Source organism: Saccostrea cucullata, unplaced genomic scaffold, assembly GCF_032062105.1.
Source record: "Saccostrea cucullata isolate Sc308-1 unplaced genomic scaffold, CSIRO_AGI_Scuc_v1 ctg10522, whole genome shotgun sequence".
Taxonomy (NCBI): domain Eukaryota; kingdom Metazoa; phylum Mollusca; class Bivalvia; order Ostreida; family Ostreidae; genus Saccostrea; species Saccostrea cuccullata.
Window position 1 is genome coordinate 11,283 of NW_026924098.1, and position 11,653 is coordinate 22,935.

At 35.8% G+C, this 11,653-nt stretch overlaps 1 protein-coding gene across 2 annotated transcripts; it reads left to right on the forward strand.

The window, feature by feature from the left end:
- The first annotated feature begins 5,501 nt into the window (after window positions 1-5,501).
- On the forward strand, window positions 5,502-11,327 carry LOC134265692 (uncharacterized). Of its 2 annotated transcripts, XM_062747913.1 has the most exons (7): window positions 5,502-6,283; window positions 7,423-7,603; window positions 7,776-7,873; window positions 8,274-9,076; window positions 9,184-9,523; window positions 9,671-10,312; window positions 11,309-11,327. In XM_062747913.1, the coding sequence occupies exons 1-7, from the start codon at window positions 5,899-5,901 to the stop codon at window positions 11,317-11,319; spliced, it is 2,460 nt and encodes an 819-aa protein (XP_062603897.1). In that variant the 5' UTR covers window positions 5,502-5,898; the 3' UTR covers window positions 11,320-11,327. The 2 variants fall into 2 exon arrangements, with proteins under 2 accessions (XP_062603897.1, XP_062603896.1); XM_062747912.1 differs by having other exon boundaries at window positions 9,671-11,318.
- The last annotated feature ends 326 nt before the right edge of the window (window positions 11,328-11,653 follow it).

Here is an 11,653-nt window from a genome sequence, read left to right on the forward strand (position 1 = left end):
TTTTGTTTCAGCCAATCAGAGCAAAGCGCACGTGCATGCGCGTGAGTTCGTGCGAATTTGACAGTATCACATTATCTACACTACTAATCTATCCTTATATAATGAGTTTCAAATCATTTCATCAAAAAATGTAAAAGTTATAGCTATATTAAGTATATAAGTCAATTCACTCATTTCACGCGCCCGCACGTGCATGCGTATGCGCGCAAAATGACCTTCGTTCCGCACACCTACACTACACACCTATTAACCCTAAAAAGGTTTTAGCTCAGTTGGGTGAACAGTTTCTGAGAACACTCGCGGACAAAAAAGTACCGGAGAACAAATAAGAAAAAAAATAATAATAATAAGAAACAGAGTAAAAACAATATGTTCCCAAACTCCGTTTGGGGAACATAATAACTAGGGCTAATTGTAACGGGGACCGTTACAGATGTTCCCCAAACGCTCCCCAACTCCCTTTTGGTGCCATATTCGCTGCAAGCGCTATTAAATAAGGCACACTTTATGCAATAAATTTTAGCATTGCACGCGTGCTCATCTGAATGCATGTGCGTAATGACCATATCGTTTTGTCTACACTATTTATATATTTTAATATACTTAATATCAAATCAATTAATCCAGAAGTATTAAGAAATACACTCATTTAAGCGTATTTTTAATTTTATTCATTTCACGTGCACGCACGTGCATGCACGTGCATGAGGACTATACATTCCTGTAGGAGTCTATTATGTCTGTCTATGTTCTAAATCCCATCCTGTTTGGTTGAAAAACAAGGGAGTTATAGCCATTTACATTTTTAGCCAATAAGATTGCAGCGCACGTGCATGCGCGTGTTTTCACGATAATTGTTATACATAATATTGTAGTACATCCTAAAGTATATATATATATTAGATTTCATAGCATTTCGTCAAAAAACAGAAAAAATATTGAGATTTTTGTTTCAGCCAATCAGAACGAAGCGCACGTGCACGCACGTGCCTGTATGTGCATGATGACCATACCTTCTTGTAGGAGTCCATTATATGTGTTTATGTTCTAAATCCCATCCTCTTTGGTTGAAAACCAAGGGAGTTATAGCCATTTAAAGTTTAAGCCAATCAGATTGCAGCGCACGTGCATGCGCGTGTTTTCAAGACAATTGTTATACATCACATTGTAGAACATCCTAAAGTATGCCTATATTTTAAATTTCATATCATTTCGTCAAAAAACAGAAAAGATATTGAGATTTTTGTTTCAGCCAATCAGAGCGAAGCTCACGTGCATGCGCGTGAGTTCGTGCTAATTTGACAGTGTCATATTATCTACACTATTAATATATCTTTATAGAACGAGTTTCAAATCATTTCATTAAAAAATGTAAAAGTTATAGCTATATTAAGTATATCGGTCATTTCACTCATATCACGCGCACGCACGTGCATGCGTATGCGCTCAAAATGACCTTCGTTCCGCACACCTACACTACACACCTATTAACCCTAAAAAGGTTTTAGCTTAGTTGGGTGAACAGTTTCTGAGAACACTCGCGGACAAAAAAGTACCGGAGAACAAAGAAGAAAAAAAAGAATAATAATAATAATAACTAGTGCTAATTGTAACGGGAACCGTTACAGATGTTCCCCAAACGCTCCCCAACTTCTTTTTGGTGCCACATTCCCTGTAAACTTCATTAAATAAGACAAACTTTATGCATTTGAGACTTTAACAACGTTTACCCAGAAGAGTACCAAGTTCATTCAAATTTTAGCATTGCACGTGTGCGCATGTGAATGCATGTGCGTAATGATCATATCATCATGTCTACACAATCTATATATTTTAATATGCTAAATATTAAAGTATTTAATCCAAAAGTATTAAAAAAATACGCTCATTCAAGTGTATTTTTGATTGTACTCATTTCACGCGCACGCACGTGCATACATGAGCATGGTGACCATACCTTCTTGTAGAAGTCCATTACATCTATCTATGTTCTAAATCCCACTCCGTTTGGTTGAAAACCAAGGGAGTTATAGCTGTTTAAAGTTTCAGCCAATCAGATTGCAGCGCACGTACACGCACGTGTATGGATGTGCATGGTGACCATACCTTCTTGTAAAAGTCCATTACATCTATCTATGTTCCAAATCCCATCCTGTTTGGTTGAAAACCAAGTGAGTTATAGCTGTTTAAAGTTTCAACCAATCAGATTGCAGCGCACGTGTATGCACGTGTTTTTATGATAATTGTTATACATCAAGTTGTAGGATATCCTAATGCCTGGCTATCTTCAAAATTTCAAAGGATTTCATCAAAAAACAAGAAATATATTGAGACTTTAGTTTCAGCCAATCAGAGCGAAGCGCACGTGCATGCGCGTGAGATCTTGTTAATTTGACCATGTCATATTGTCTATGTTACTGATATATCTTTATATTATGAGTTTCAAAGCTTTTCGTCAAAAATTGAAAAAGTTAAGTTGATATCAATTATATTCATCATTTCTGGTGTTGCACGTGCGCGCTCTTGCAAGCACGTGCGCGCAAAATGACCTTCGTTCCGCAAATCTACATCACATGTCTACTGACCCTAAAAACATTTCACCTTAGTCGGATGTGTAGTTTACAAGATCATTCGCGGACAAAATTTTCCCGAGAAGAAAAATAATAATAACTAGTGCTAATTGTAACGGGAACCGTTACAGATGTTCCCCAAACGCTCCCCAACTCCCTTTTCGTGCAATATTCCTGTAAGTTTCATTAAAATAGGCATAATCTATGCATTTAAGATTTAAACAACATTGCATGAGCGTAATGACTATATCATCTTGTCTACACTATTTTACTCATTGCATGTGCATGATGACCATACCTTCTTGTAGGAGTCCATTATGCCTGTCTATGTTCTTAATCCCATCTTGTTTGGGTGAAAAACAAGGGAGTTATAGCCATTTAAAGTTTAAGCCAATCAGATTGCAGCGCACGTGCATGCGCGTGTTTTCATGACAATTATTATATATCACGTTGTACGACTTCTTAAAGTATGCCTATGTTTTAAATTTCAAAGCATTTTGTCAGAAAACAGAAAAGATATTGAGATTTTTGTTTCAGCCAATCAAAGCAAAGCGCACGTGCACGCACGTGCATGCATGTAAATGTTGACCATACCATCTTGTAGGAGTCCTTTATGTCTTTCTGTGTTCTAAATCCCATCATGTTTGGTTGGAAACCAAGGGAGTAATAGTCATTTAAAGTTTCAGCCAATTAGATTGCAGCGCACGTGCATGCACGTGATTTCACGAAAATTTTTATATATCATATTGTAGGGTATCCTAATGTATGACTATGTTATAAATTTCAAAGCATTTCATCGAAAAACAAAAAAGATATTGAGGTTTTTGTTTCAGCCAATCAGAGCAAAGCGCACGTGCATGCGCGTGAGTTCATGCAAATTTGACCATGTCATCATATCTATACATCTTATATATCCTTATATAATGAGTTTCAAAACATTTCATCAAAAAATATAGAAGTTACATCCATATTAATTATATCAGTCATTTCACTCATTTCACGCGCACGCACGTGCATGCGTATGCGCGCAAAATGACCTTCGTTCCGCACACCTACACTACACACCTATTAACCCTAAAAAGGTTTTAGCTCAGTTGGGTGAACAGTTTCTGAGAACACTCGCGGACAAAAAAAGTACAGGAGAAGAAATAAGAAAAAAAATAATAATAATAATAATAACTAGTGCTAATTGTAACGGGAACCGTTACAGATGTTCCCCAAACGCTCCCCAACTTCCTTTTGGTGCCATATTCCCTGTAAGCCTTATTAAATAAGACAGCATCTGTACATTTTTGACTTTAACAACGTTTTCCCAAAAGGATACCAATTATATTCAAATTTTAACATTGCACGCGTGCCCATGTGAATGCACGTGCATAATGATCATATAATCTTGTCTACACTTTCTATATATTTAAATATACTTTTTATTAAAGCATTTAGTCCAAAAATATTAAAAATCACTCATTCAAGTGTATTTTTAATTTCACTCGTTCCAAATGCACGCACGTGCGTGCACGTGCATGATGACCATACCTTCTTGTTAGAGGCCCTTATATCTATCTATCTATGTTCTAAATCCCATCCTGTTTGGTTGAAAACCAAAGGAATTATAGCCATTTCAAGTTTCAGCCAATAAGATTGCAGCACACGTGCATCCACGTGATTTCAAGAATTTTTTTCTAAATCATATTGTAGAATATCCTAATGCATGACTATGTTTTAAATTTCAAAGCATTTCATCAAAAATCAAAGGAGATATAACCATTTAAAGTTTCAGCCAATCAGATTGCAGCACACGTGCATGCGCGTGATTTCTTGAAATGTTTTGTACATCAAATTGCAGGATGTCCTAATGCATGACTATGTTTTAAATTTCAAAGCATTTCGTCAAAAAACAAAGGAGATATAGCCATTTAAAGTTTCAGCCAATCAGATTGCAGCGCACGTGCATGCACGTGATTTCATGAAATTTTTCCATATTATATTGTAGGATATCCTAATTCATGACAATGTTATAAATTTCAAAGCATTTCGTCAGAAAACAAAAGAGATATTGAGATTTTTGTTTCAGCCAATCAGAGCAAGGCGCACGTGCATGCGCGTGAGTTCGTGCTAATTTGACAGTGTCATATTATTAACACTATTAATATATCCTTATGTAATGAGTTTCAAAGCATTTCATCAAAAAATGTAAAAGTTATAGCTATATTAAGTATATCAGTCAATTCACTCATTTCACGCGCACGCACGTGCAGGCGTATGCGCGCAAAATGACCTTCGTTCCGCACACCTACACTACACACCTATTAACCCTAAAAAGGTTTTAGGTCAGTTGGGAGAACAGTTTCTGAGAACACTCGCGGACAAAAAAGTACCGGAGAACAAATAAGAAAAAAAATAATAATAATAAGAAACAGAGTAAAAACAATATGTTCCCAAACTCCGTTTGGGGAACATAATAATAAGAAACAGAGTAAAAACAATATGTTCCCCAACTTCGTTTGGGGAACATAATAATAATAAGAAACAGAGTAAAAACAATATGTTCCCCAACTTCGTTTGGGGAACATAATAATAATAACTAGATGAGATCTCGTTGCGAGCAACGAGTGGGTCTTCCGTCCAATTCTTGATGAGATGAGATAAGATTTTGATTGCGATTTTCATTCTAAAATAATGATTTACCACAATCTGTAAAAAGACATTGAACATTAAAGACTTTTAAAAATCGGCCTTTTGCCCCTAACGGCCACTTATTTTAGGAATCAGCACTCTTTATTCACATCATCTTAAAACTCTTAAGATTTTGAACATTTTGTGTTCAACAACTGTTTAGAAATTCCTTTTCGTTTTTGAGCTATTAGCAAAAGAAATATTTAGAGACCAACCCTTCAACTCCTTAATGGGGCCGTTAAGGTAGATCGCGGGTTTGCTGACGTCACAATAGGATTCGACGTAAAAAGCTTACTATGTTTGCAGTGTCAAATTACAAACAAGCAAAAAGTATTTTCACCTGTATGCAGTATAAAATTAAACAAACATTAAAGCTTGTATTGTCTGTAAAATATTCATTTATGTGTAATAAAAAATAAAGGAATGATCAATAACTAATCAATACTAAATTAAATTAAGAAGTTTACATAAAGTTGAAATATGGAAAGTTAAAATTTATTCAATTTTCAAAGTAATGCAATATTACTCATCATTCTTTGTACATAGATATAATCTCATTTGATTAATTTTGGCGGAATTTAAAAATACGTCATTTTTTAAAAAAGAAAGTTACGTCACAATCGTGAAACTGTCAGAGAATGAAATATTCGCAATGAAATATAAGGGGAAGTTTGCATCCGAGAAAAAGATAGCGAGTTTGAAGAACTTGGTATTTAAAACTAATTCTCAAACAGAAAAAAAGACGGAAGAAGCCCCCGGATCTTTAACAACCTGCTCAGATGTAAATTCATGGGAGTCAGGGAGGCGAGTTGTTGAACTGAAACTACTAGCGGAAGGTTTGAAAGAGTGTGTTTTTTGCAAAGAACCTCTACATCTTTCTTCGTGTACTGGTGAAAAAAAATATGGACTGGCATCCATACTGTACATTAATTGTCTGAAATGCAGCAATACAAATTCGGTGCCCACGGGAAAGCGTCACAATACAAATGGGAAAGGACCAGCCCGTTGTTTTGACATCAACACTAAACTAGCAGCAGGTTTGTGTATTACTAGTATGTTACTTGATTCAAGTTAATTTCACTTTAAGATTGTTAAAAATTCCCAAAATAATTACCCCCCCTCCTTCCCAGAAATGGAGTGTTGGCGATATTTGGATCACAGCTAATTTTACAGATATCTATATGTGACCTCCTCTAAAATGCCATGATGTTTATATAATGCAAAGACAGATTCAGCGCCGCTGTGTCAGACACATGCCCCCAATTTCATTTCATGCTACTATAAGATACTAGTAATATACATATTAATCATAGGAATACATCTCAAAATCAGTATTACACATACTATTAGTATCGTGTTGAAATGCATGTCAGAATTTATAATACATGTACATGTGTTTAGAAATTTGATATTTATAATAGCAGCACTATTGCTGATGTGATTAATCATATAATAATTTTCATCAAGAGATACCCTCATAAATATAGCTTTTAAGTGAGATTGTTTTTAACTACGTGAAGCAATCGACGAATCCCCCCCCTACCTCCCCCCCCCCCCCCACACACAAAGAAAACATGAAGTTCACTTCAGTATATTATCATCTATATCCCCAACCCTTTTATTCCTGATATCGAAAAGGGATTCGCCTTAGGTTTTATTTTATAGCGCAGATGTGGAAAGAATTGGGTTCAAGGCAAGAGTTGCACCTTCTTGAGCTGACATTTCTAGATTCGCTTGATTTAGTCAGAGGCCACGCGTGTCTTAGCTGAAAAACAAACATAATGACAACCTACTTATAAAATTTTTACAAAATTTCTCAATCGATTATGAAGGAGTTTAATTCTTTTTAAATACTAGTTTGGCTTTGATTCTATTGTTCTTTATAAGATTGGCCACGAGTTCTAAAAACGTACATGCCAAAGGCGGAACCAGACCTCCCCCCACCCAACCCCCACCCGTTTGATTTTTTTGTATGTAAAACTTATATGTTCGTTATCCTAAAAGAAATGAAAATATTTCTTATTTCTAAAAGTTTGTCAGCCTCCGGACCCCAACCTGGGCCTTGCCCTAGAACCCCTGCAGGCTTCAGTTCAGCCCCAGAGCAGATCATTTGCATAAACTAATAATGAGGTTGGAAAATTAAAATTCAATTAAGGTTGTTTTTTTTTAATTATAGCTATGATTAACGCTGGTATAGGTGAACAACAGGTCAATAATATATTGGCAGAACTCAATCTCCCTACGATTCATCACAAGACACTAAAAGAACGAGAGAGGGAGGTCGGCCATATCATAGAGGACATAGCAGAACAATCTTGTAATTCTGCCATACAAGCCGAGATTTTGTGTTCAGAGAGGTATAGAAAAAAATTAAATTGTATAGATATACATGTATATTCAGACAATATAGTATTTGGTTTGATATATATGCAAAACTTTCGTCTACGTTCGATTAATGAATAAACATATTCAAGAGAATGTCGTTTATGGATAGGTTATAAAAAAAATTGTTTTAAAATTTTGATATAGTGGCGACGCTTCAAATCCTTCGGATGTTGATATTGGTGTTTCAAGTGACGGCGGATGGCAAAAGAGGGGAACTGGTCGTAATTACAATAGCTTGTCAGGTATATACACTCTCCTTATAACCATTTTATTACCGATTCGATATTTACAAGTACATGGGTTTGCTTTTTTTTTTTACAAAATTTTACATAATTTATTTGCGAAAACAAAGAGAGATAACTCTAAAATTTTGATGAAACCGGTATCACGGAAAATACCCCCCCCCCTTTTTTTAAAAAAAAAATAAAACAAAAAACAAAAACAAACAAACAATAAAAATTGCATTTTATCAATAAAATGTTTAGTTTTACATGATTTAAACGTCGCCAAGCTAAGATTAGAACAATTTGGTCGGACGGAAATTTTCCTGTGTAAAGTATTTATATATATATGTATATATGTAGACCTATATAAGTATATTTTTATTCAGCATCTTAATAGTTCATCAATAATCAATTTCAGGACATGTGACTGTTATGGGTAAGAACACCAAGAAGTGCCTTTCTTACGGCATCGCATGCAAGACTTGCAGAAAATGCAGGAATCGGAAATCTTCTTCACGCAAAAACAGTTCAAAAACAACCCATCGCTGCAGAAGAAATTGGAGCGGTTCTGCTAAGGGCATGGAACCCTTCCTGACTGTCCAATGCTTAAAGTCTCTGAAGGAAAAGGGTTTAGGTGTAAAAACGCTGATCATGGATGACGACACCACCACTTTTGTGAGAGCCAAAAAAGCCATATCAGACCAGCTGGAAAAATGCAGCGACAAAAGTCATATTGTGCGCAATTTTAACAACTCCCTCCATAAAGTCAAAGATGGCCACAAGAACTTCTCCACAGCTAACATTAATTATTTCAAAAAATGCTTTAGCTACGCCATTGAGCAAAACAAAGAAAATGTTGAGGGAATTCGCCAGAATTTATTAGCCACCGTTCCTCATGCTTTTGGGGATCATAGCGGATGTAATGAGGTCTGGTGTGGATATATCAAAAGTCCCGACACGTACCAACACAAGAGCTTTCCATCAGGCAAAAGTTTACAGGGAGATAAACTAAAGGAAACCTTGCTAGAATTATTCACTAAACACGCAGAAAATGCGGAAAAACTAGCTAACCTCGGCTCATCTAATGCGAATGAAAACTTGAACCAAATAATAGCTAAAAAGGCACCAAAGTCGCAGCATTATTCTGGGTCGGATAGCCTCTCCTTCCGGGTCGCTGCAGCCATTTCTCAGAAGAATGAAGGACACGGATTTATTGTAGAGGTAATAATGACATATGTAATTAAAAAATTGACAATTTAAACTTACTGGTATTTTTTATACATATTCTTGTAATGATTTAAAATGTATTTTTCATACATTGATGTTAGGTAAACAAGGCTTGTTGCCTGTCACCTGGAAAACAGACAGGAGTAAGAGCGGGGTACCTGGACAGAAAGAGGACAAGACAACAGGCCCGACAAAGCTCACGACAGGCAAAGCTGGATCGACTGCGTCTCAAGGAAGAAAGACAGTCGTCATTGGCATCGGCGGAATTACATGAAGGCACAACATATGAGTCGGGTATAGACTATGCAGTCCCCGCAGACAGACAGGAGGAACTGGTCATGGATATACCACTTCCCAGTACACGGCAGCTCAGCAGACCTGTAGACGCACCAGCCTCACCTGACACAATTATTGTGGCTGATCTAGAGACTACTGGATTTTGTAAGCAATAAATATTCATAGTATTAAAGTTGACTTTGGGTAAATATAATGTGCATATAATATCAATGCTTTGATCATTCGTTTAAACAATAGCTGTCAATGCATTTATCAAGATGATTTTAATTTTACAATAAATATTCCTTTTAGCTAACAGTAGCAGAATCATTCAGATTGCGGCAGCACCACTTCATTCAGAGGACAGGTTCAACAGATTTGTACAACCCGCAAACGGTTTTATTCCACCAGCAATAGTAAAACTAACTGGGATAGAAATGCACGGAATGCAGATGTATTACCAGCTAAACCCGGTCCCATCTTGTGGAGAAAGGCAGGCCATAGCCGAGTTTGCTGAGTGGCTTAGCAGCTTCCCATCCCCCTTAATTGTGGCACATAATGCACAATTTGATGCGCGTATCTTAGTGTCCTGCTTTACCAGACATGGTCTGACTGATATGTTAAAAAGTGTCGTTGGTTTCTCGGACACAGTGAAATTTTTCAAGAAAGTACACCCAAATCAACCATCATATAAACTTCAAGACTTGGCTAAATCGTTAGCTCCAGAATTTGATTCTGCAAATGCACATAATGCTGAAAATGATGTTTATGCGTTGAAAATCTTGCTGAAAAACACTCCAAAAGCGGAGGAGTCACTCTCTGAGTCAATCTTCTCTACCGATTATGTCATCGCGAACAACGAAAAGCTATCAAATAAGAACAAAAACATAGGAAGTTTTCATGAAATGATAACTGCAAAGGTGCTTACAAAGGGGCAAAGTTCTACTTTGGCAGGTAATGGCTTTCAGGCGAATCATTTGAAATTGGCGCTTCAGAGAGGCGGAAGAGATGGACTCTACGAAGTGTTGAAGGGAAAACTAAAGTCTGTAAATACAGTTATAGACAAAATCATTTCATTTTATGAAGTATGATTGTCTACATGTACGTTTCTTCAATAATACAAGTTGAGATTCATACACTGTAAATAATTTTTCATTCGTGATGAGAACTTTATTGTGCAGATGATGTGCTCGCGAAAATTAATTTATTGAACTACAGTATATTTTTATTTTATTAATTGTAACATTTTGATTTAAAACCATGGCACATTTAACTTAAGATAACACATATGTAAAAAAGGTTTACAAATGCTCTCAAATCCAATAAGAAGTTTTTGTGCTCATATCTTTGAAGATTTGTTCTAACTTTTCAGCACTGCTTGATTTTGTCAAGAAAACAAATACCATGACTCTGTTCCATTGAAAAAGTGTGACAATTTAGGTTAATTGATTATGACAATGTCAATCGATTAAAAATTGAAAATACGGATTATACATGTTTTTTTGAGTGAATTCTTGATTACAATGTTATTCTGAGACGTACAAAAATAATGACGTCGTAATAACGTTATATAACGTCTTAATGAAATTATATACGTTTGCTACAAATTTGTAAAACTTTAAAGTTTTTTTGAGAGAAAATGAGCGAGAACACATATTAATTTTTTTTGATAGATCGATTCTAAATTTATCTCACATTCATTGTGTTGAGTAATATAAAATTCGTCTGCGCCGTTTTCATACTATGAGCATGGTTTTAAAATGCGTTTACGGCAAGAAAGGCGCATTTTGCTATATATTTCATTGTAATAGCGTCACCTGTTCTCATCAACATTAGTGCCTTTGAAATACGATAACAATATAACCAAGCGCACGAATCTCAAAAAACTTTCAGAAAGAAAAATTCGAAACGAGAGGATTCAGCAGACAAATTTTCAGAGTATGTTTTCAGGCAGACAGTAAACCCGCGATCTACCTTAAGCAAAAAATGAAAGGTAGCATTTTGTTCAAAACATTATTTTGAACATCTTTTGTTCAACATTGCTTATCAAAATATTTCTCCATTTTGAGATATTAAGCATCAAAGATTTAGCATTCTGGCCCCTTGTGGCCCCTAATTATGAACCATACGACATAAAAATCATAATATTTAGATGTAGATGGTTGAGATGAACATCTTTGCTTCAGTGATGTATTACAAAATATGAACTGATAAAGAATTATGGATTGAAGACTTTTGGCCCCTCTTGGCCCCTAATTTGAGTGCCCAGCCCCTTTTTCGGGATCTCATTTAAAG

What these genes read in the sequence shown, in the direction of transcription:
- LOC134265692 (XM_062747912.1), top strand. Translation starts at nt 5,899, where the DNA reads ATGAAATATAAGGGGAAGTTTGCATCCGAGAAAAAGATAGCGAGTTTG. An exon ending in GAGATTTTGTGTTCAGAGAG is followed by an intron (nt 7,604 to 7,775) that starts GTATAGAAAAAA and finishes ATTTTGATATAG; the next exon opens with TGGCGACGCTTCAAATCCTT. An exon ending in GACACGGATTTATTGTAGAG is followed by an intron (nt 9,077 to 9,183) that starts GTAATAATGACA and finishes CATTGATGTTAG; the next exon opens with GTAAACAAGGCTTGTTGCCT.